Source organism: Apiospora kogelbergensis, assembly GCF_038363985.1.
Source record: "Apiospora kogelbergensis strain CBS 113332 chromosome Unknown utg000007l_segment0_segment0, whole genome shotgun sequence".
NCBI lineage: Eukaryota > Fungi > Ascomycota > Sordariomycetes > Amphisphaeriales > Apiosporaceae > Apiospora > Apiospora kogelbergensis.
In genome coordinates, this window is record NW_027117424.1 from 3,909,616 (window position 1) to 3,931,634 (window position 22,019).

A 22,019-nucleotide genomic window follows, 5' to 3' on the forward strand; every position below is an offset into this window, starting at 1 on the left:
GGCCGGGCCTGCAGGTTACCAACCAACATATAGAGTTATATAAAATTACTGTTACCCCTCCTATTAGATGGACGATCCGTCAAAGAGGATGGGGTTCGTCCTTTCACCTGGGCTATTCAGCCATGATCGCATGCCGCTCGCATCGGTCGCCAGCTGGACGAAGGAATTTTGGAAGGTGGGCCCGTGATGGCGCCCTGCAGCGACACGTTGTTCAAACCTACGCACAGTTGTTCGTGGTTCCTGGTTCTGCTGGCTGGAGGGTTCCGCGATTGGTCGCGATGGAGCCCTTGCGGGCCGGCAGATGCGTTTGATTGACCGATAGCTTTCAGGGCCCCGGCCGGCAAACCCGCCACTGTACGTCTGCTAGGCCCGCATCAGGCTAGCCGGCTGGCGAAACGCCGCATACAGCGCCTAGGGGAATCATGCATCTCGTCCGACTAGTGACACGACCAAATACGACAGTGATCCAAGTGTCAACCAGGGTCGACTAGCCCGGGAGCAAAGATGCGCAGTGGGAACAGAGGGTCGGTGAAGAGGGGAACACGTCTGGCGATAGAAAATGCCCAATGCCCATCTTCATATGAGCGCGCGCCGCTGGGTTGGTCCGCATTTTCTGTCAGGCCAGCTATTTTACCCAAGAGCAGGCTTCCTCCACCGAGGACGAGAGAAGCCTTCCAACCCCAAACACCACTTTCAACAAGGACACAGAAACCTCCACATCATAGGCGGATATGGAGTCAATGCAGGAGCTCGAGGGTCAACATGAGCCGGTCTCGATCGTCGGAATGGGTAAGCGAAGCCCCGATCTACCTAACTTGGAAACTTAAAGAGAAGAGGCACTGATGGCGCTCCGTAGGCTGCCGCTGGGCCGGTGGCGTGACAAGCCCGACTGGGCTGTGGGAGCTGTTGAGAAACAACAAGGACGGCTGGCGGAAGTTTGATGAGCCCCGGTTCTCCGCCGAGGGATTCCATCATCCGAATCAAGACCGTCCGGGCTCTCTACGCACAGAAGGCGGCTTCCTCGTAGAAGAGGATGCGCGCCTGTTCGATAATGCCTTCTTCGGCATCACCGCCCGCGAGGTGGAAACTATGGACCCGTCGCAGCGGAAGCTGCTCGAGGTCGTCTACGAAGCCTTCGAGAACGGAGGCGAGACGTGGGAGAGCATTTCAAACTCCCGTACCGGTGTGTACATCGGCAGCAATTCCTTGGACCACACCCTCATCCAGGCCCGTGATTGGGAGAGCCCCAGGTCGTACGCCGCGACTGGCGCTGATGCCAGCCTTCTGGCCAATCGTATTAGTTATATATTTAATCTCCATGGACCAAGGTGAGTCCTTCTCAACCGTGGTGTGGGGCCATGTCTGCTTCGGAGGCGTCCATCGCTAACCTCTCTTCACAGTTTGGCCATGAACACAGCATGTTCATCTTCAATGTACGCCCTACATATGGCCGTCAGCGCCATTCGGAATGGTGATTGCGATGGAGCGATAGTGGCGGCGGCCAACTGGATCACCGATCCCAGCCTGCAATCCGTGCTGGACAAGCTTGGAGCGCTGTCTCCGACGTCGCGATGCCATACCTTTGATGCCTCGGCCGACGGGTATGCCCGCGGCGAAGGCTTTGCGGCTATATATCTGAAGAAGTCGTCAATAGCGGTTTTAGAGAAGATGCCGATTCGGGCCATGATTCGCGGCACAGCCATTAACGCCAACGGCCGAACCGGTGGAATCACACGCTCCAGTACCGAGGGACAAGAGGATGTCATTCGGAGGGCCTATGAAAACTCGGGGAACCTTCCTTTCTCAGATACTGCCTTCTTCGAGTGCCATGGAACTGGCACACAAGCAGGCGATCCCATCGAAGTCGAAGCGATTGGCAACGTCTTCGCCTCATCAAGGTCAAAAGCCCGCAAAGATCGCCTCCTGATAGGCTCTGTCAAACCGAGCTTAGGCCATACCGAGGGAGCAAGCGCGATCGCTTCCATCATGAAGGTAGTCTTATCACTAGAAGCAGGAGAAGTGCCACCAACATTTGGAGTGAAGGATCTCAATACACACATCGATTTCGAAAAGGCGAGAGTGGAAGTCGTCAGGGATCACACAGCACAATGGCCCGAGGGCAAACTCCGTCGCGCGAGCATCAACTCCTTTGGGTTTGGAGGTGCAAATGGGCACTGCGTCATTGACCATGTCAATGTGGTGCTGCCAGGCTACACCAAACCCGGCATTCTTGCACGTCCTGCCGCCGCCCCTCGAAGCGCAACCAACCCGGTCAACCCGGTCAACCCGCCCAGCAGCCCACCCCGACCAAGTGGCATACCCAAGCTGCAAAGAAGCGCGACCATTGGCACACCTATCGCCACAGCTATGAACAGCACGAACGGCCAAGCAAATGGCCAAACCAGTGCCAACTCGAGTGGCTCTTCAAACGCTCCCGCGATTGGCCGTCAGTCTTCCATTAGCCGCATATCCAGACGCAAGTCAAGGGTACTCACTAAGTCCGATAAGTCTGATAAGTTTGAGACGCAATCTGTGTCGGACAAGAAGAAGAATGCTTCGATGGATTGGGTTACCTCGAAGCTTGGCTCCATGTTCCATAGCTCTAATGCAAATAGTGCCCGTCCTCCCACAGCCGGTCCCAATGGGGCGTCTCTCAACGGAGATTATTTCGGCAGCGCTGCTCTCACCTCGCCGGCTCCCGTCAGCGGAAACAGTGGAATGTCCTCACTCACATGCCCCGTCCGATATAACGCGGGAGGGCCGCAAAAGACCATGAAGGCTGATGCGACGACGCGCCAGCTGGTCCTGCTCCCCTTTTCAGCTCACAATGCATCATCCCTCAAGCTAAACATCGACGCGTTATCCGCAACCAGCAGCAGGTGGCCGTTGGCAGACATCGCCTACACGCTAGGATGCAAGCGCTCGCGGCTCCAGCAGCGGACCTTCCGCGTCGTGGACAAGGATGACGTCGCATCAGGCCTTGCTCTCGAGCAGCGCGTCTTCACCAGCCCCGACCACGCCAGCAACTTGGCATTCGTCTTCTCGGGACAGGGCACGCAGTGGCACGCCATGGGCGCGGAACTGTTCCAGTACGCCGCCTTCCGCACCGTCATCGCCTACCTGGACCAGGTCCTGCACGCCCATGCCCACCCGGGTCGCACCTCGACGACCATGTGGCGGATCGCCAATGTGCTGTCGGGCGCGTGCGAGCCCGACTGCGTGCAATCCCCCGCCGTATCACAGGTGGTCTGTACCGCAGTACAAATCGGTGTCGTCGATCTCTTGGCTTCCTGGGGCGTCCGGCCCGTCGCTGTCGTCGGTCACTCCGCGGGTGAGATGGCAGCAGCCTACGCATCAGGCCGCATTACCGCCGCCGAGGCCATCACCGCCGCCTACTTCCACGGACAGGCCGTCGCCAAGAACCGGAAGAAGGGCGCCATGCTGGCTGTGGGCCTCGGTGCTGGACAAGTAGCTCCCTACCTGGAAGGGTGGGAGGAGCAAGTCCAGGCTGCGGCTCTCAACTCGCCAGCCAGCGTCGCTCTTTCTGGAGACGAGGACGCCATCATGGCCCTCTCGAATAAGCTTACGGAAGATGGCGTGTTCAATCGGGTCCTCTCTACCGCCGGGAACGCCTACCACTCTCGCCATATGAAGGCTCTTGGAAACGACTACAGTGCCATACTTCTAGACGGCATCGACCGCATCCGAAAGCTTGGACTTCTCAACCCCGCGAATCGATACCGTCCTGTCCCCTGGGTCTCCTCGGTCACACCACACAAGACGATGGCGAGCGACGGCCAAAACCTTACGGCCGCTTACTGGCGCGCCAATCTCGAGTCCCCCGTTCGTTTCACCGAGGCTGTTACCAACATGATGGCTCTGCCCCTTGCCGGCGAGAAGACCATTGACGTGCTGATCGAGATTGGCCCGCACCCCACTCTCAAGGGCCCGCTGGAGCAGATCTTGAAGAGTGCCGGCAAGCTGGTGCCCTACGCCTCGACGCTCCAGCGAAACACCAGAGGCATGGAGTCGGTGCTTTCGTTGGCGGGAACGCTGTTCAGCCTCAATGCCGAGATTGACATGGCCGCAGTGAACGCTATGGACGAGGAACCGGGCCGTCTCTCGCACGGATGCACCGCCATCGATTTGCCGAAGTACCAGTTCTCATACGGGCCTATTAGCTACTATGAGAGTCGGCCCAGCAAGGAGTTCAGACTACGAAAGGTGCTCCGGCATGACTTGCTTGGATCCAAGTTGCCGGGCACCAGCAAATTGCAGCCGCAATGGCGCAATATGCTCCGGCTCAAGGATGTGCCTTGGTTGAGTGATCATCGTCTGATTCCGGGTGAGTGCTCTATTTCTATATGAATCGACGAGAACACATTTACTAACTCAATTTCCTTCTTCGAAACAGATGCCGTCCTACCAGCTGCTGGTTTTATTGCTATGGCAATAGAAGCTGCCACTAGAGTTTACCAAGAAATACCGGATGCGCTTCAAATCACTGGTTTCTCTCTTCGAAAGCTCGACATCGAGACTGCGCTGAGACTCCCAGAAGACGACGCCGGCATCGAGGTCATGTTTAGCATGACCCAGGTCGAGGGATCCACCGCGAAGTCCCCTGCATGGGCCAGCTTCGCCATCAGCTCCGTTAGCCGCGACTCGAGCGAATGGACCGAGCACTGCACAGGCACGATTCGGGTCGATGTGGCCGAGCCCGATGCGATCGAGGCTATGAGCACCGAGATGGACGCTCGGCACCCGGAAACCCGCGCCTGGTACAACAAATTCGCGGAGATCGGCCTCGGCTACGGACCGACTTTCCAGCCCCTTTCGGACCTTCGGGTCGACCCGTACCGCGGCCTTGCCCAGGCCAATATCAAGCTGAACTCAAGCGAGGGTACCATGCATGGCGAGTCCAAGTACCTGATCCACCCAGCCGCGCTCGACGGCGCCTTCCAGCTGGGCCTCATTGCGTGCTACGGTGGCCAGGTGGAGAAGGCCAGCACTGCATTCGTTCCGGTGCATCTGTCGCAGATGTATGTCAACGCCGGACTCGGCCGTGAAGCGGCCGTAGCTGTGGCTCAGGGAAAGATCCAGGGTCTTCGCGGCGCCTACATTGACTTGCAATTGATGGACAAGGGTGGCCGGGTGGCGCTGCATGTGGAAAGGCTCCGATGCCTTGGCTTCAAGGAGTCTAAGAAGTCGGCAAAGGAGATTGAGGCGAAGAAGCCCTTCTGCAGCCCCTTCACTAGAGTGGCGTGGAAGCCAGATATCCGAAAGCTGAACAACCGCCAGATGCGAGACTTGTTCCCCCTCCGTCTGAAAACAAGGCCGGCGGTGCCAAGCTGGAGGCCATTGACATGATCTGTTGCCTGGTGGCAATGGACATCTACGATAGGTTCGTGCGCGGTGGCGACGGACCTCAACCCAACGGGGAACTGCAGCATTGGGTCGCTTGGCTTAAGCACTGCGGTGAAGAAGACCAGCGACCCAACATGGTTCACGCCCGGAGGCTGTCCCCCGAAGAGCGACACCAATTACTCGGAAAGCTGTCCGAGGAGGTAGGTGACAAGCCTGAAGTCGAGGCCGCCAAGCGTCTGCACAAGAACATCGGTGACATCCTCACTGGTCACAATTCCGGCATTGACGTCCTTGTTCCCGGTGGTCTCCTGAACTCACTTTACGATGTCGGACATGTCATCAGCGGTGCTTTCCCCCAATTGGCGAATGTGATGGACTGCCTTGGCCATACCAACCCCAACATGCGCGTCCTAGAAATCGGAGCCGGCACGGGATCCGCCACACGTGTGACGATGGGCGCTCTGCATGGACCTAACGGCATCAAGCGGTACGGCAGCTACACCTTCACTGATACCTCGGCCGGTTTCCTTACGTCGGCACAGCAAGGATTCATGTCTGGATACCGTGACGTGAACTACGCCGTTTTGGACATCGAGCAGGACCCGCTCGAGAACGGTTTCGAGCCCGTGTACGACGTCATCGTCGCCTGCGAGACCATCCACGCCACACAAAGCATGGACAAGACCCTGGCACACTGCCACCGCCTCCTGAAGCCCGGCGGTAAGCTCGTGCTGGTCGAGAACACCCGCATGCGCGTCTTGCTCACGCTCCTCTACGGAACGCTCGCGGGCTACTGGCTCGGCACTAATGACGGACGCACCGAGGGCCCCTTTATGAACCAGGAGACTTGGGACGTGTTCCTGCGCAAGGCGGGCTTCTCGGGCGCGGAACTGGTTTTGGATGACTATGAGCGCCCGACCAATACCACTTCGGTCATCGTCTCCACGAAGACTGCGGACAATGTCGAGCAAGCAGGCCCTGCTAAAGACATGAACGATATGGATGGACTGATCACCCCAGCCACTAATGGCGTCGTGCACCTTCTACTTGGTACCGATAGGGTTCAGCCGCCGTTACTAAAAACTGTTGCTGAAGAGTTCGAGCACCGCGGCATCGCAACGAAAACAACCCTCCTCGAAGATGTTCTGGAGACAGTACCGGCTGGCGCGCGCGTGGTGGCGTTCTTGTGCACCGAAGACAATCTCCTTCTGGGTGACGAGCAGCGCCTCAAAGCGTTCCAGTATCTCGCCAAGACGGCCGAAAGCATGGTCTGGCTGACCTCGAGCGGTATGGTCAAGGGCCGCAACGCGGTTGCTGGCTTTATGGTCGGACTTATGAGGACCATTGCCACGGAGAACCCCACCGGTCGCTTCCTTTCTATTGACATTGACGCCGAGAACTTCGAATTCGCGGAGGCGGATGATGCAGACGAGCAGCGGTTCGATCTGGCCCGCGGCGTCGTGGATCAAGAGATCTCTCTCTACCGCGAAGGCTCCTCGGCCGACGATGGAGAGCCCAAGGACCGCGAGCTGGCCTGGCAGGACGGATGCATGTGGGTGAGCCGCGTTGTGCCTGACACCGGTCTCGGCGCCTACGCCGAGCCTATCAAGACGCCTTCGGGCTGCGGCTACGACATGGTCTCCCTTGGCAAGCTGGGCCCCGTACGCGCGGCCTTCGAGACGCCGGGCAATCTGAACTCGCTGTACTTCCGCGCCTACACGGAGATGATGCAGCCGATCCCGGCCGACCACATCGAGGTGAGGGTCCGGGCCGTTGGCCTGAACTGGAAGGATCTGGGTCTCTCGTCCGGTCGCTTCGATGCTGACGGGAGCAACCTTTCTTCGGAATACGCCGGATCTATCACAAGAGTCGGATCCGCTGTGACCAATCTGGCTGTGGGCGACCGCGTCTACGGTATTGGCAGGGGCCACTTCGGCAACTTCACTTGCGTCCCCGCGGCGTTCGCCCAGAAGCTGCGACCTACCGACAAGTCAGTGGAGATGGCCACCATGCCGCTCGTCTACGCCACCGCCGTCTACGCCTTCCAGTACGTGGCTCGTATCCGCAAGGGCCACAAGGTGCTGATCCAATCAGCCACCGGAGGTTTGGGGCTCGCGGCGATCCAGGTCGCGCAGTCCAAGGGCGGCGAGATCTACTGCACGGTCAGCAGCAGCGAGAAGAAGAAGTTCTTAGTCGAGAACGGCATTCCTGAGGACCACATCTTCTCGTCGCGCGACACCAAGGCGCTCCTGCGCGCCGCCAAGCAGTGCGGCGCCAAGGGCGGCTTCGACGTCATCCTGAGCACCGCCGTGGGCGGCGACTCGCTGCACCAGGCCTTCAAGGCCCTGGCGCCCATGGGCCACCTGGTCGACGTCGGGCGACTTGATGTACTGGGCTCCAAGGAGCTGGGCCTCGAGCTGTTCCAGAAGAATGCCAACTTCTCCTCCTTCGACCTCAACCTCGTGCTCGACAACGACCCGGAGCTCGGCGGCGAGCTCATGGAGGCCGTCAACGACCTCTACCAGGTCGGCTTCATCACGCCTATCCATCCGGTCACCTGCTCGGACATTGCCGAGCTCGACAAGACCCTCGTCGGGTTCGCCAAGGGCGTCCACATTGGCAAGCTCGTGGTGTCCTTCCAGAATCCCAAGTCCCAGGTTAAGGTGGTCAGGGAGCCCAAGTCCATGGTTTTCAGGCCTGATGCTCGTTACGTTATTACCGGAGGCCTTGGTGGGCTGGGCCGTGGTATTATCAGATGGATGGTCGACCGCGGCGCTCGTGATTTCACGGTTCTCTCCAGGCGGGGTCTCACCACGCCGGAAGCGCATCTTCTGGTCAAGGATCTGGAGGCTCGCGGCGTCCGCATCGACTGCATCATGTGCGACGTCAGCAACCGCGAAGATGCCCTGAAGGCCGTCTCCGAGTCCTCGGGCCAGCCGATCAAGGGCGTCGTGCACGCGGCCATGTCGTTGACGGATCTGACGTTCGACAAGCTGACCATCGACCAGTGGCGCGACGGCTTCGCCGCCAAGGCGCTGGGCACCGTGAACCTGCACGAGGCGGTCGAGTCGCTGCCGCTGGACTTCTTCGTCATGGTGACGTCGACCGAGTCCATCTGGGCCCCGCCCGCCCAGGCGGCCTACGTCGCGGCCAACAACTTCCAGGACTACTTCGCGCGCTACCGGCGCAACCTGGGCCTGCCGGCGTCGACGGTGTCGTATGGCCTGGTGGCCGACGTCGGGTCCGACTTCCGCGACCAGACAGTCGGCATCGAGGACATGTACGCCCGCAACCGTGCCCTCGTCATCTCTGAGCACCAGCTTCTCGCCCAGCTCGAGCCCGCCTTCCTCTACTCGGTGCCCTACAAGACGGTCGCCTCGCAGTGGATCGGCAAGCACACCGACCCCCTGTCGGCCGCCAACCTCTACACCTGCATGGACCCGGCCGCGCTGGCCAAGCTAGGGACGGCGGCGGCCGCCGCTGCGAACGCGCCGCCGCCGCCGAGGTGGTACGGCGACGGCCGCGTCGCGCTGATCATGCGCGCCATGGAGGACTCGCAGCGCGCGGCGGCCAGCGGCTCCGAGACGACGCCGGGCGCCGGCAAGTCGGCCGTGGCGCAGCTGCGGGACGCCTTCGACCAGGGCGTCAGCGCCGGGCCCGCGAGCCGGGCCAAGACGGTCGAGCTCGTCGTCCACGGCATTGTGCGGACGGTGGCGGATATGTTGTTCGTCGACGCGGCCAGCGTCAACGCGGCCAAGAGCGTCGCCGAGCACGGCGTCGACAGCCTGCTTGCCGCGGAGCTGAAGAGCTGGTTCGGGCAGGCGCTGAGGGCGAACGTGTCGGTGGAGCGGCTGCTGGATGCGGGGCTGAGCATCAAGTCGCTCGCGGAGGAGGTTGTGGACAGGGCTTTGAAGGGGTGAATGAGGATGGTTGTGAGAGACGAGAACAACAGCATCAACGACAAAGAGCAGGTGTCATTGACATGGCAAAATTTGGCGTGTCGAACATCTACAACATACTGCTCAGAAACATGTCCACAGCTACTTGGGTCTGTAGCCACGGCTATCAACAAGTCCTGATTGGAGCTGGAGTAGGCGCTTGAAAGAAAGCAGCATGTTGCCCCCGGCGCAGGGTCAGTTTGGGGATGCTCCGTATCTCATGGTAGTCTGAGCTCTTTGGTCGGCAATTGGAGGCCCCTCAAAATCGCTGGGGGAGCAGCGGCAATAAGGTTTGCGAGCTGGCCGATGAGATCCTCGGCTTCAGTGTGTGTGGCTTTTAGAGGATGGGTCCTATTCACATGGGATGGAATACATTGGGGATATATTTTGATGGAATTATGATGCAACAGTTTGCTAGGAGCAAGCCGGGACTGGGACTGGGACGGGACGTAGGAATGATGAAATTGCAGCAACTTTGAGAATTTATATAATATTCATACCCCTCCATTAAGACGCGATCCACCGGTGACATATCCCTTCCGTATTTTGCAACAAGTTGGGGACCAGAACCCCCACAGTACCGGCTGGCAGGCCAGAGACTGGTTTGAGGGGTTGATTTCATGAGGATTTGCTTCCTGCATGGAGGTGAGTCTTTGACCGACATTTCAGAAGTGCAACGTCGTATGTTTCGACGAACAGCTCTGCCATGGAGTCGGGGTTGTCGAGCCAGACTCCTGGAAACGCAACCCCACATTCTGCAGCCAGCTTATAGCCGAGCCAAGAGTTGGGACGAGTTGGTGTTCGGCGTCGGACTTTAGCCGAATGACTTGTTCTGGACTTTCTCAGTCTCTCTCTGTCTGTCTCTCTCTCCGTCTGGCTCTCCCTCTATGCTCAATAGAGCTAGCTATCTCTCAGGTTGGCCCTCGGACCCCACTTAAACGTATAGAAGCTAACAGGAACCGTCGTTTTCTCTATATAGCTGTCAATGTATAAGAGGGCTTGGGTCACAGTGGAAGCGCCGAAAGCAGCAATTCCCATTGGCAATCGCCTCCCCCAGCCCGAACTCTATGCAAGCCATCCTCCACTCTCGTGCTTTGGCAGCGGCATCCTTGTCAGTCCTGGGTGCTAGAGACTTAGAGAGTGGGTATATACTCCACGTGTCTTGCATATTATCCCGGCCGCGCAGGGGACAGGAGCCCCTCAATTCCCAACCGTCGTGAAGCCCAAACAGGGTCTTTTTTAGTCACGATGGCCATTGGCTTCGTGATCCCATCGAGGTGGTTCGTACATGTCTAGCCCCGTCGACCGTTGACTTGACCCCCCGGCGCTTCAGGGTTCTTTTGGGAGGAATCCTCCGGCCGTAGGCCAAACGGATGATACCGAACCGTCAAAATCCTCGTCGGACCCCTCTTATTCCCTCTTTATCGGTCTCCACCCGCCGTATGATCCTCATGTTGTCCTCGAGTATAAATCAGGGCAGACCGATTATTCACATCGCCAACTGGTGGTCCCCCCTCTCTTCTTATGTTACATCAAACACACCTCCTTTCCCACTCCAACCAGGTAAACATCCACGATGGCCCAACCCGAGATCATGGAGCTTCGTCCCACGGGGTGGGAGAACGACCCTGCTGAGGAGCGGTTCAGGCTTTCGACCCTCGACTGGATCCCGGTCTGCTGTTACAACCACTACCTAATATTCTGGCGTCTGCAGGACGACACCAAAGAAAAGGCTATCGAGGTGTTAAAGGGAGGCATCGAGAAGACTCTAAGCCAGGCCCGGCATTTGGTGGGCAATATCGAGCCGGACTCGGATGGAGGCTACTCGTTCGTGAAGAGGAAAGAGTCAGCAGTGAAGCTGGTCGTCATGAGGTATGACGGCGAAGGCGACAAATGGCCATCGATCGATGACATTGAGAGCAAGCACTTTGCTCAGCACGCCTTGGGAGACAATTTGGGTCGTTGGGGTGAGTTTCACCGTGGCGCATTCTAGATGCTGATGATTTTCTTTCGCCTACTTGGGCGCTGACCAGTCTTGAACAGGTCTCCCTGAAATGCTTTGGGGTGAGCGGCCAGAATCCGAGCTCGAGAACAAGCCGGTCACGTCCGCCTTCCAGATCAACCTGATCCGCGGCGGCCTGGTACTCAGCCTACAAAGCCACCACTACATGAGCGACGTCATGGGCTTCTCCAACTTCACACGCCAGCTGGCCGACAACTGCGCCGCCGTGGCCCGCGGCACGCCTTTCCCTCCCTGGGACCCGGCCAACATCGACTCGAGCCGGTTCGAGAGGAGCGTGCCCGAGGCGGACATGGTCGAGGGCCCGCCGATCCGGTATCGCCACCCGGACCACGTGGAGCAGGAGGTGGTGCTCTTCCACCTGCCGCAGAGCAAGGCGGCCGAGATCAAGCGGCGCGCGACGCCGACGGAGCCCGGCGCGCGCTGGATCTCGACCTACGACGCCATGAACGCCTTCATCTGGCGCGCCCTCAGCCGCGTGCGCGCCCCGCTGCACAAGCCCGACCTGGCCAAGCCGCTGCACTGGGGCCAGGCCGTCAACATGCGCACGCGGCTGCACAACCCGCCGATGCCGGCGCGCATGATGCGCGCCGTGGTGGCGGGCGCCTTCTCGGACACGCAGCCCGTGGCGGCGCCGTCGGCGGGCGAGGTGATCGCGCCCGAGGCCGAGGTGCCGCTGTCGCGGCTGGCGCTGTACATCCGGGCCATCACGGACAGCTGCGACGAGGCGCACTTCGAGGGCGTCATGAACGCCATCGCGCACTGCCGCAACAAGCGCGGCATCAGCGTGCGCATCGACTCGGCGCCGCCGCTCGGCATCTTCCTGACGGACCACCGCCCCGGCGACGTCAGCGGGCTCGACTTCGGCTTCGGCTTCCCCTCACCTACCGCCACATGTGGGGCCACTACCAGACGGCCGGGCTCATCCTCATCTACGCCCCCGTCCGCTCCGCCAACCCGGACGAGGGCTGCATGTTCACCGTCACCATGGAGAAGGAGCTGGTGCCCGTCCTGCGCGCCGACCCCGAGTGGAGCAGCTTTTTCGAGTACAGAGGTCTGGATTGTTGAGTGGAATTTCAAAGTTGGGCTTAATCGCTTTACCCCTTTTTCGTTTGGAGAAAATAGCCGAGCATATACAGATACCCCTGAGGGCTTCGTTTCTCTCTTTTATAGGCTTCAACTGAATTGACGATTGGAAATTTGAACCCACAACGTGCTGATTGGCTGTGAGTGGCCTTAGACATTGCATCTGACATGACGTCACGTGGTATGCATGTAAGGGCGTTTCGGCTGTTGCATCACTGCAATCGGCTCTCATTCCGACCAGTAAGACCTGCAGCCCCTGCAGCCTGTGCCGTCCATCGCTCAAACCACTTCCCTGGGTGTGAGTGGGGAGCATTAAAATTACTCAAAAGCCATTGTTTTGTACTTACCGTACGTATTCCAGCGAAGAGTCAACCAACATTATCTCGAAGTATTCCGCCAATCATGTCACCATTTCCTGTCTGCTGCACCGCGAAAGTGCCCATCTCAGTGAGCAGTTCATATTTGTCAGCCAACCCATAACAGAACCAAGCTGATCATGTCTCCCTTTTGCTTGAAGGTCCTGAGTAGGTTGCTGACTGATGCGCTTGCTGGAAGCAATGACCTGGCACCAGGTAGCGAGCCCGAGCTTGCCATCGTTGAGATTCAGGATGGCGGCACGAGCCGCATTCCAAGTCAAGCCACGACGACGCCACTGGAGGAGTCTTTCCGCGCCTTTGTTGCTGCTTCCGTCGGCGACGCCGCTAAGTACCACGTGGGCGGTGCTTCCTACTTCGCCCTGCTGGACGAGCAGTCGTCTGCCGGGGAGGAGAAGACTGTCCTCCTGGTGTCCCGTTGTCTGGATGGTACCATCGAGGGTACGGCGCGTGTCACGTTCGAGTCGGCCCAGTTCTTGCTGACCTCGCTCGCCGTGGCCTCTATCGGCTTTACCGAGATTCAGAGCATCGGGACGTCGCAGGGCGGAGTCTATGGCAGGTCGAAGGAAGCACCGAAGAAAGGGGAGCCTGGTCCGCGGAAGAGACTTGGGGGTTAATATACCCTTGCGTTCTGTATAATTGATAACGGCGCAGGTTAATCAACTAAGCACATCTCAGTTATAAGCTGGCATTCTAGTTTAACTGTCGCATGATTGTACGGAATGGGATGAAGGAGGTTTTGCCCAGGTCCCATATCTTCTCCTGTATGTAAGGGTCCGACTTCAACCGCTCCATAAGAGCTTCCCAGCTGCCCTCGTTCACAACCATAACTGATCCCTTAAACGGGCGTTTTGAGATGTCCGCATCGACATGTTTCTCGAAAACCGGCCCTGTATGAGGGGTTTTATTATCCAATAGTTAGAGCCAGCTTTTACAGGGGTAGATCTACAACATTAAAGAACAAAGAGAAAGAAGCGCAGGAAGAGGGTAAGAAATACATACCTGCCCAGGAAACGTAACCCTCGTTATGGAGGCGGACGAAGTTTGGTGAATGGCGCGGCCGAATGGCAACTCGACGTTCCAGCTGTGCGACACGATGTGTCAATGCAGTCAGTCATCATGAATACAAGGGGCTAGGCCATCCCAGCGAAAGACTTACAACGTTGGGTGAATCGGGGAAGACCACCAAGTGTTCCGGTCCTCCCGACGAGGACCTCTGGACAGTAGTTTGCTCCGTGCCCGTGGGTGGTGGGCTTGGAAAATTGCTAGAGTGAACTGTGAAGAGCGGCGAGATTGAGGTCGATTTAAGGTCCCAGATATTCTAATGATATGTTAGCACCAATGCGGAGCATAGAGATTGCATGGATCCTCTATGGCAAGGATGCGACTCGCAGGGGGGCTCTACCTCCTGGCCGTATGTGGATTTCTCCATCATCTGCTCGATAGCGCCGTCGCTGGGAGCCAGGCAGGCGAACGCATTGCCCACCACCTGGGGCGCTTGGCCGGAGCGCGCCGACGGGCTCAGGGTCTCGCCAAAGAAGGTGCAAGAGAAGGGAACCGGGTCGGCGCGTGCCACCTTCCCCCGGGCTGCGCCGGGACGGTCCGAGACCATGACAAAGCTTAGCAGCGATCACAACAGACGTTAGTATTACTCCGATCTCGCCGAACTTTGGACCGAGGGTAAAGGTGAGTCTTGTCATACTATTCCCGAAGGGCATCCGGCTGCACTGTTCCATAGGCACGCCGACCAAAAAGCAGTCGTTGGGGAGCAGCCCGTAGGCAGCCCCGGCTTGCGTTGCACGAGATTGAGAACATTCTAGGAGTTGAGGGCGTAAGGATTTCCCAGGATCCTGCGGATACTGTTGGGGGTGTGGGTGAGACTTGATGTGAGTCCTTGACCTCATGCAACTAGTGAGTAGACGAGATCTTATATATATATATATATATACCGAGTAGACGTGTTTCCTTGTTCCCCTTTTGACAGCGTCGCTGTGATTTTACCCGCAGCGTGACCTAGTGTACGTCAGGGTTCTACAATGATCGGTTATACGCCGAGCTCGCACGTCAGATAGCACCTTGACGGACGCTCACCGGTAGATCTTGCTGGATCCTACATCGCTCGGTAGTCGGAATAGAGGTAGATGTATCCGAAGCGCCATTCGCATGAGCCCTTCTCTATCCGGCTAGGTCGCCGACAGGTTTTACCGGTTGAAGCTGGCAATATCCCTGTTTGTGAGGGCCACGGCCGGACCCTTGGCGTTTTGGCGTGTCTGCCCCTGACAAGCGTCTGGAAAGCTCCACCACGCCCCATCCATGGAACCGACAGAACCGATGAAACCGATGAAAACCGAAGAAACCGGAAAACCGATTCCCTGGGGTGGGGCGCCGGATCTGCGGATAAAGTCCGGGGGTACAATATAAAAGAGAAACCTACAGTGGAAGGAGGTGGCAATAGAGATGGCATTCTTAGCTGATGGCTTTGAAAAGACGCTGCCAGGGGCCTGCCACGAGTAGGTATTGACAAAAGTATTTCAGTACGAATTATAACATGTCTCCTGAGACTGGGCTTAGTATTTCATCTAATAAACAATAAACTAAATACAATAGGCTAAACAATAAACTAAACGATGCAATAAACTAAACGCTGGGACATGATTATATATGCCGAAGATGATGATAGATGGTGAGGGGAAGTGGCGACAGCAAGAAGAGAAAAACACCACTCACCACGCCGTATGCTCCGCCATGACCTCCTCGTACCCGACGTCGAGCCCGCAGCGCTCGAACGCCCGCTGGGCCTTGCGCAGCGCCCGCCGCGCCTCCCCGCTGTCGGGCCGCTGCTCCAGCGCCCGCCGCGCCGCCACGTAGCCCTCCGCGAGCCCGGCCATCTTGGCGCGGGCGCGCCGCTGCCGCGTCTGGACGGCGCACGGCGCGCAGTCGGCCGCCACCCTGCCGCCCTCGGGCTTGGTCGCCGGCAGCGACGCGATGGTCGCCTGCGTCAGCGGCCGCGCCCGCACGCTGTGCCCGCAGCGCGCGTGCCGGTGCTCCTCCCGGCAGAAGGGGCACCCGTCGTGCGCCGCCAGCCACGACGTCATGCACCCGGTGCACGCGACGTGGGCGCAGGGCAGGATCGCCGGGGTGGCGTCTTCCGTCTCGACGTAGTCGAAGTCGCCCGGCTGCGGCTTGTCGGCGTCATCCTCGTCCGAAGACAACTTCAGAGTTGTCGCTTGGCAGATCTGGCATGTAAGCTTGGGCTGGTCGATCAAGAAGGTGATCTTGGGGGAGGGCACGTAGGTCTCCTGCTCCGAGTACCGCTTCTTGCTGCGGCTCGGCAGCTCGGGGATTTCGCGGTTGAGCAGGTCGCGGACTGCGTGGTCCATCATGGAGCTGTGGCCAGAGGCTGAGGGTGAAGAGAATGCACGACAGTCGTCAAGATGGGGACGGTGTTGGCGCTCGGGTCTCGCGGGCCTAGAACTGTTGCTACGAGTAGCCGATTGGCGTTCACTGGGCATCCTTGTCGCTCTCGTCGTCGTCGAGGATGATCTGGTAGACCGACGGGGTTGTTGTGCCCGGTCGCGGTAATCTGCTATCATGTTGGACACGTCGGGCCTGTCTGGAGGCTCTTCAGGGGTAGAGGGACGGCTCGAAATGCTCACTGTCCGAAACTGGGCAAGATATGTATCCCTTCGGTCGAACTCCAGAACGCTGCCTGGGCTCCTCGATCTCTCACGACTCATTGTGGGGGATTTCTCTAAGAATTTAATCTTTCCTAGAATGCTGCCGTTTTTACCGATCAGCACGCGATCGTACACCATTGTGTTTAGGGGTATACCCTTACCTTATTGCTCTCCTTGTTACTTTTTCTCGTTGTTGGGTTTTTTGTTGTTGATATCTTGCACTGTAAGGATGGTCTGAAGATGCTGGCTATTATCCTGTCCAAGAGCAGGGGCTAAGCATTATATAAACGTGTCTTAGAGCCCAGAATATACGGCGGATGGTATTGTTTAAAAACAACGCTTGTGTGACCCCCATTGTTACCCACGCTTTATTTCCAGAACACCGATCTCTTTGTCATCGACAAATATAGATCTGGAAGCTATATAGTAAGGCCATGTTTGTTTAGCCCACCACGGGCCACAGTCTGGAACCTCATGAAGCCCAATACCATTGGGGACGCCGGCATAGACGCCCAGGCACCTGAGAACCCATCGCATCTTAAGGAAACACAGTTAAATCGAATATCAGGAGGGGTTGCTTGATGTAGGTTTTTTATTCTAACAAAACACGCTTTCACGTCCGTGTCCCGCCTGATGAAATGTTGGGTGGTCCGTATTGCAAAAACAATGCAGTATCGCATTTGGACCAGGAAACCAAAAAATAACCCTCATGTTCAAGACGCAACGCTCCAAAGACTTTCAAACCTTTTGAACTGTTTCTCGGAGTTCAGTACAAATTCGCTTCAGGCAAACTGGCCTTGATAATCAGTACTGTCCACCGGATTGCTCTTGCAGCACGTCGACGACATCTCCATTCTCCATCTCGAGCTGACGAAGGGTAGTTTATTAGCAATTACAATATCAGTATGTCGTGTTCAGATATCTTCTTACAGATTCCGGTGTGTGGTGCTTGTTGATTTGCTCTCCATCGTATGTGACGAACCGCAACGGGCCAGGAAAGGGATCATAGTTCAAGTTGATGGATCGGGCGTAGTTTTGCAGGTGCGTCCACAACAGATCCGATTTCTTCACCGTCCACGATGTCTCCCGCTGATATCTTGCACTGTCTTTGATCTTGATTGTGATGATCTCTTCATCCTTGTCGTCCTGGCCGTCCTTGTCTTTGCCTTTGTCTGCGTCGGAACGATTGTCTTTCTCCTTGTCGTTGCTGCCATGTTTGAGGGCTGTGTCGCTTCCCTTAGCTGCACCAGAGCCGGAAGCTTTGGCGCGCTCCTCCTCTTTGACCCGCGCCAGCCAAACATCGGCTCGCTCGCTGGTCATCTTGGGCAGAAGTGAAGGTAGTAAGGATGAACTTGAGATTGTTGAATTCTGTGCAGACGGTGCAGGTGGTGCATTCGGTGAAGAAGACGTGGTGATATGTCGGGCTGTGTTTGTGGCTGGGGGCAATTGTTGCCGGTAGAAGGCGTAGAGTGTTGGATTTCGGATGGAAGAGTTGCTAACTAGTTGGTTTTTCCGAAACACGTCAGTAAATAAACACTTAGAAAGATGTGAATAAACACCTGGAAAGATGTGAATCTGAAGGGTTCTGCCTAAATACAAGACACCTGTCTGTTTGTCCGAGCTGGTGGTCTTTGGATCGAGTGTTGGCAGAATGTTTCTTTTCTCTCGACTGAAATATGTAGGAAGGATCCCTAAAATACATATTCCAGCACGACGTTCCTTGTAGAAGTGTAGGAACGAACTATGGTCACATGAAGTTCACGTCGCTGCCATAATCTAGTTACACGTCCCGCTCGGCACCTCCTTCCACTTTTCCCTGGGTTTCCGACCCAACCACTCACCCATAGCCAGTATTGATGGACGAAGATCCCTCGTCTGTACATGTAATGGGTGGGATATGCTGGACTGCACTTGATATTGGAAATAAACACACAGGATATGATTGGAAAAGTGTCAGAGGATTTGACGCGGGTTACGTTGGGTTACCATAATGACTACACATACACTTAAGAGCAATGCACACGGGTGTCTCCTCCCAACCCGATCATGTCTCTCGCCCAACAAACAACTTGAGCCCCCCGGAGACATTTGTCTTCTTTTCGTTTTTTGAAACAATTCCCTCGGGTCATACTTACTGCTCACCCTCCGCAGGAACGCCTTCTTGTTCGCCCCATACCCGCTTATGGGATCCTGCCAGGATGCTGTGTAATTGAGGTACACGTATGGGTTCGTGACGCCCAGTCGCTCTGCCTCGGCTTCGAACCGCGTGAACATGCGGCGTTCCTGCAACTCAATCAACATACCGTCCTTATTTTCAGCCCAGGTCGTGGCCAAGAGAACATTAAAGAGGTTGCCATTTGTCCCGTTCAAACCCATCGAGCTGTCGCCTGCCCTGGCGCTTGCTCTGAACATGATGCTGGGCTGAGGTTAAAGAGCGAGTGTCCACAAGTCGGAGGCCGGCTGCCAGATCGGATTTAGGATGTTGGTGGCATGAGGATCGTAGTCAGGATTGCCTGTAAAGACTTCGAAAGTTTCAAGCAACTCGTCAATATGAGACCCGTCACGGATGATGGAGCCGCCCCAGTAATTGTCCTGATTGAAACTTCGCATGGTGAATGATGTGGCAATGTCGAAATTGTTTGGGCCTCTACGAAGTGCCCGCCAAAGATCAGGATTAGCTCCCAAGTTGGCGTTCACGGTGGCGCCCGACGCAAGCAGCACCTCAAAGTTGTCGACAGTATCGCAGACGACTCTTCGCCCCATCTGGCCCCAGGCCCGACGTGGACTTTCTTCTTGTCGGCAGATACATTGACCTGATTGAGCTTTTGCAGATCTATCATGACGCCTGCCTCAATGCTAGCCGCTCCCATCCATGGGGTGTGGCCACCTGACCGGACAGCAAAGTGGCATTCTTTTAAAGATGATTTTGAGACCCAATATTTGGATTGCAGAGGCAACTTCATCCCGGTTGGAAAGAGTGACTACGCAGAAGGGACGCACTTCGGATTCATGGAGACTCCAATATGAGACCAAATAATTGTTGTAAGGAGGGGTGCTGGGGTACGATACCCTGTCTCTGAGAGACAATGCAAGCGCAGCGCACTGCCGGGGGTGTCAATGTTGAATATCAGCTCTCTGGACCCTGGACGCCAGCGCCAATGGAAACAAGAAAACACTTATGCAGGTCACGGGATAAGTTGCTGCAGTGTTAAAGATGGGAGTTTGGGCAATCTCATTTGGAAGAGCCATTCTTAAAACGGCTGTGTCAAAAAGCCATAAACCGCTCAAAAGTATGGTGAATTGATATTCCCTAAAGAGTGACATGCCCGGACTAGCGATAGCACAAACGCTGGTATGGTAGCAAATGAGGCAGAACAAGACCTTTCATCGGTAGGATTTCAAATCACCCGATGTGACTTGAATGTGTAGTAAAAGAAAGAGTCTTATTGTCAACCACGTCCGAGAAAGCTTCGACTAACAACATAGATCGTGACCAAAAGAAAGAGTCATGATGCGATGATAATCCAGGGACGAATAGAGGTAGGTTCTGTAACTGGAGGTTCCCCGTAACGATAAGGAGATAAGGAATTTTTGGCGGGGGCGGGGTTGGAAAGTCCTTGTAGAAATCAATCGCAAAATAATTTCTGGATTTGGTGACTCAAGCCTAACTAAGAAGCTTCCAATCGGATAGTAGACGCCACCACAGGCAGACGAAGCAAAAATGCTTCAAAACTACAGGCGCTCCATTTTGGGGAGCTTCTCGTCTGCAACATTGTATCGACAATTATCCGACGGCAATATGGCTGAACCGACGAACACCCCTGCGCCCACGGAGGAGACTGCAACGGTCGCAGACGAACCGCCGCAGGTCGCCACAGAGAGCCAAGAGGCCCCGGAAACGATCGATTCACAAACAGCAGAACCTGCAGGTTATGAAGATGAGGACGAAGACAGTCTGGATGATGTCTTCGACGACGACGACGACCTTGAATACGACGACGATCCGTCCGACCTTTCCAAGAACTACAACCGCCAGGGAGGAGCTGCCCTACCCAAGTCGAACCAGCAGAAGCCTTCAGCCAACACTAGGGCGAACGTCGACGATCAAATGTCCGCATTATCGAAACACGCTGCCAAGATCCGACTTGACGATGTGAAGGGCGAACAAAGCAGAGAAAAGGACAAGGCCGACCGCGCCACGAGCGAGCAGGTTCTCGATCAAAGGACCCGCATGATCCTGCTGCAGATGATCAACCGCGGCTTTGTGAGCGAGGTACATGGCGCCATCAGCACCGGAAAAGAAGCCAATGTCTACGGTGCCGTCGCATACCCCGATCTCGATGGTCCTCCCATACAGCGAGCCATTAAAGTCTACAAGACCGCCATTCTCAGCTTCAAGGACCGAGAACGATATATCACTGGCGAGCACCGCTTCAAGTCCGGCGCGGAGAAGGGTAACAGTCGCAAGATGGTCAAGTTATGGGCAGAGAAAGAGTTCAGGAATTTGCGCCGTATACATTCTGCCGGCATCAAGTGCCCGGAGCCTATACAGCTCAAGCTTCACGTTCTCGTCATGGAGCTCCTGGGTGACCGAAAGGGATACGCTTACCCCAGACTCCGCGATGCTGCTATCTCAGGCGACGACTCGGAAGAGGTCTGGCGGTCTCTGTATATCCAATTACTGGGCATTATGCGACGGATGTACCAGGTGTGCAGGCTGGTTCACGCCGATCTGAGCGAATACAATATTCTCTACAACAACCGCCAGCTTTACATCATTGATGTATCACAAAGTGTTGAGCACGACCATCCACGGTCTCTTGAGTTCTTGCGGATGGACATCAAGAACACGGGAGACTTCTTCCGACGTGAAGGCGTCGATATCTTGCCTGATAGAGTGGTCTTCGATTTCGTCACCGTCCCTGATGGCGCTGTGGAAGAGCCAGCTCTTGGTGAAGCCGTTGAGAAGCTCTACGAAACCCGACCGGCTGCCGAAAGCCATGAGGGCGCTTTGGCGGAACAGGAGGTCGACAACGAGGTGTTCCGAAACCAGTATATCCCCCAGACCCTTGAGCAGGTGTATGACATCGAAAAGGACGCCCGCAAGATCGATGCTGGCGAAGGAGACAAGCTGGTTTACAGAAACCTCCTCGCAGACCAAGCGGTCGTATCGAAACAAGATGAAGACGCGGAAGAGGATGGCGAGACTGGCTCGGAGGACGAGTCGGAAGACGGCGCAGCGCTGGAGAGCGGAGATGAGAGCGCATTTGCTAAAGGCAGGCCTCGTGGCAAGCGCTTCATCAGCAAGGACGAGAAGAAGGTATGTTGCTTCCCGAATTGAATGACATAATGCCACTCAGTGCTAACATTAGACAGGAACATAAGCAGGCTATCAAGGAGGAGAAGCGAGAGAAGCGCAAGGAGAAGATGCCGAAGCAGCTGAAGAAGAAGCTGGTATCGTCGACGTCACGCAAAAAGCATTAAACGCTGCGCCGAACCCAAATAGAAGCACTTCACTCAAGCTACCACCTTCGATCTCTCGCGTCTCATGCATGCATTG

The 22,019-nt window shown here is 56.5% G+C and overlaps 9 protein-coding genes across 9 annotated transcripts; 4 read left to right on the forward strand and 5 right to left on the reverse strand.

The window, feature by feature from the left end:
- Window positions 1–663: 663 nt before the first annotated feature.
- PG998_011681 (Type I Iterative PKS) lies at window positions 664–9,284 on the forward strand (the record flags this gene model as incomplete). The annotated part of the gene is made up of 5 exons (XM_066878497.1): window positions 664–789; window positions 857–1,328; window positions 1,401–4,345; window positions 4,415–5,309; window positions 5,402–9,284. The coding sequence occupies exons 1-5, from the start codon at window positions 732–734 to the stop codon at window positions 9,282–9,284; spliced, it is 8,253 nt and encodes a 2,750-aa protein (XP_066727551.1). The 5' UTR covers window positions 664–731.
- Window positions 9,285–10,878: 1,594 nt separating this feature from the next.
- Window positions 10,879–12,390, forward strand: PG998_011682 (Acyl transferase; the record flags this gene model as incomplete). The annotated part of the gene is made up of 3 exons (XM_066878498.1): window positions 10,879–11,269; window positions 11,346–12,169; window positions 12,235–12,390. The coding sequence occupies 3 exons, from the start codon at window positions 10,879–10,881 to the stop codon at window positions 12,388–12,390; spliced, it is 1,371 nt and encodes a 456-aa protein (XP_066727552.1).
- A 514-nt stretch (window positions 12,391–12,904) lies between these two features.
- Window positions 12,905–13,399, forward strand: PG998_011683 (uncharacterized protein; the record flags this gene model as incomplete). Its single annotated transcript, XM_066878499.1, has 1 exon — window positions 12,905–13,399. One exon carries the CDS (start codon window positions 12,905–12,907, stop codon window positions 13,397–13,399), a length of 495 nt encoding a protein of 164 aa, XP_066727553.1.
- A 76-nt stretch (window positions 13,400–13,475) lies between these two features.
- Window positions 13,476–14,394, reverse strand: PG998_011684 (uncharacterized protein; the record flags this gene model as incomplete). Its single annotated transcript, XM_066878500.1, has 4 exons — window positions 13,476–13,672; window positions 13,785–13,866; window positions 13,942–14,103; window positions 14,188–14,394. 4 exons carry the CDS (start codon window positions 14,392–14,394, stop codon window positions 13,476–13,478), a joined length of 648 nt encoding a protein of 215 aa, XP_066727554.1.
- Window positions 14,395–15,505: 1,111 nt separating this feature from the next.
- On the reverse strand, window positions 15,506–16,519 carry PG998_011685 (uncharacterized protein; the record flags this gene model as incomplete). Its single annotated transcript, XM_066878501.1, has 1 exon — window positions 15,506–16,519. The coding sequence occupies one exon, from the start codon at window positions 16,517–16,519 to the stop codon at window positions 15,506–15,508; it is 1,014 nt and encodes a 337-aa protein (XP_066727555.1).
- A 744-nt stretch (window positions 16,520–17,263) lies between these two features.
- PG998_011686 (uncharacterized protein) lies at window positions 17,264–17,779 on the reverse strand (the record flags this gene model as incomplete). Its single annotated transcript, XM_066878502.1, has 2 exons — window positions 17,264–17,326; window positions 17,390–17,779. The coding sequence occupies 2 exons, from the start codon at window positions 17,777–17,779 to the stop codon at window positions 17,264–17,266; spliced, it is 453 nt and encodes a 150-aa protein (XP_066727556.1).
- Window positions 17,780–18,296: 517 nt separating this feature from the next.
- PG998_011687 (oxidoreductase- FAD-binding) lies at window positions 18,297–18,871 on the reverse strand (the record flags this gene model as incomplete). The annotated part of the gene is made up of 2 exons (XM_066878503.1): window positions 18,297–18,334; window positions 18,595–18,871. 2 exons carry the CDS (start codon window positions 18,869–18,871, stop codon window positions 18,297–18,299), a joined length of 315 nt encoding a protein of 104 aa, XP_066727557.1.
- A 15-nt stretch (window positions 18,872–18,886) lies between these two features.
- Window positions 18,887–19,422, reverse strand: PG998_011688 (oxidoreductase- FAD-binding; the record flags this gene model as incomplete). The annotated part of the gene is given in 2 exon segments (XM_066878504.1): window positions 18,887–19,222; window positions 19,240–19,422. The coding sequence occupies 2 exon segments, from the start codon at window positions 19,420–19,422 to the stop codon at window positions 18,887–18,889; spliced, it is 519 nt and encodes a 172-aa protein (XP_066727558.1).
- Window positions 19,423–20,258: 836 nt separating this feature from the next.
- Window positions 20,259–21,943, forward strand: PG998_011689 (RIO kinase 1; the record flags this gene model as incomplete). Its single annotated transcript, XM_066878505.1, has 2 exons — window positions 20,259–21,779; window positions 21,836–21,943. 2 exons carry the CDS (start codon window positions 20,259–20,261, stop codon window positions 21,941–21,943), a joined length of 1,629 nt encoding a protein of 542 aa, XP_066727559.1.
- Window positions 21,944–22,019: the final 76 nt, after the last annotated feature.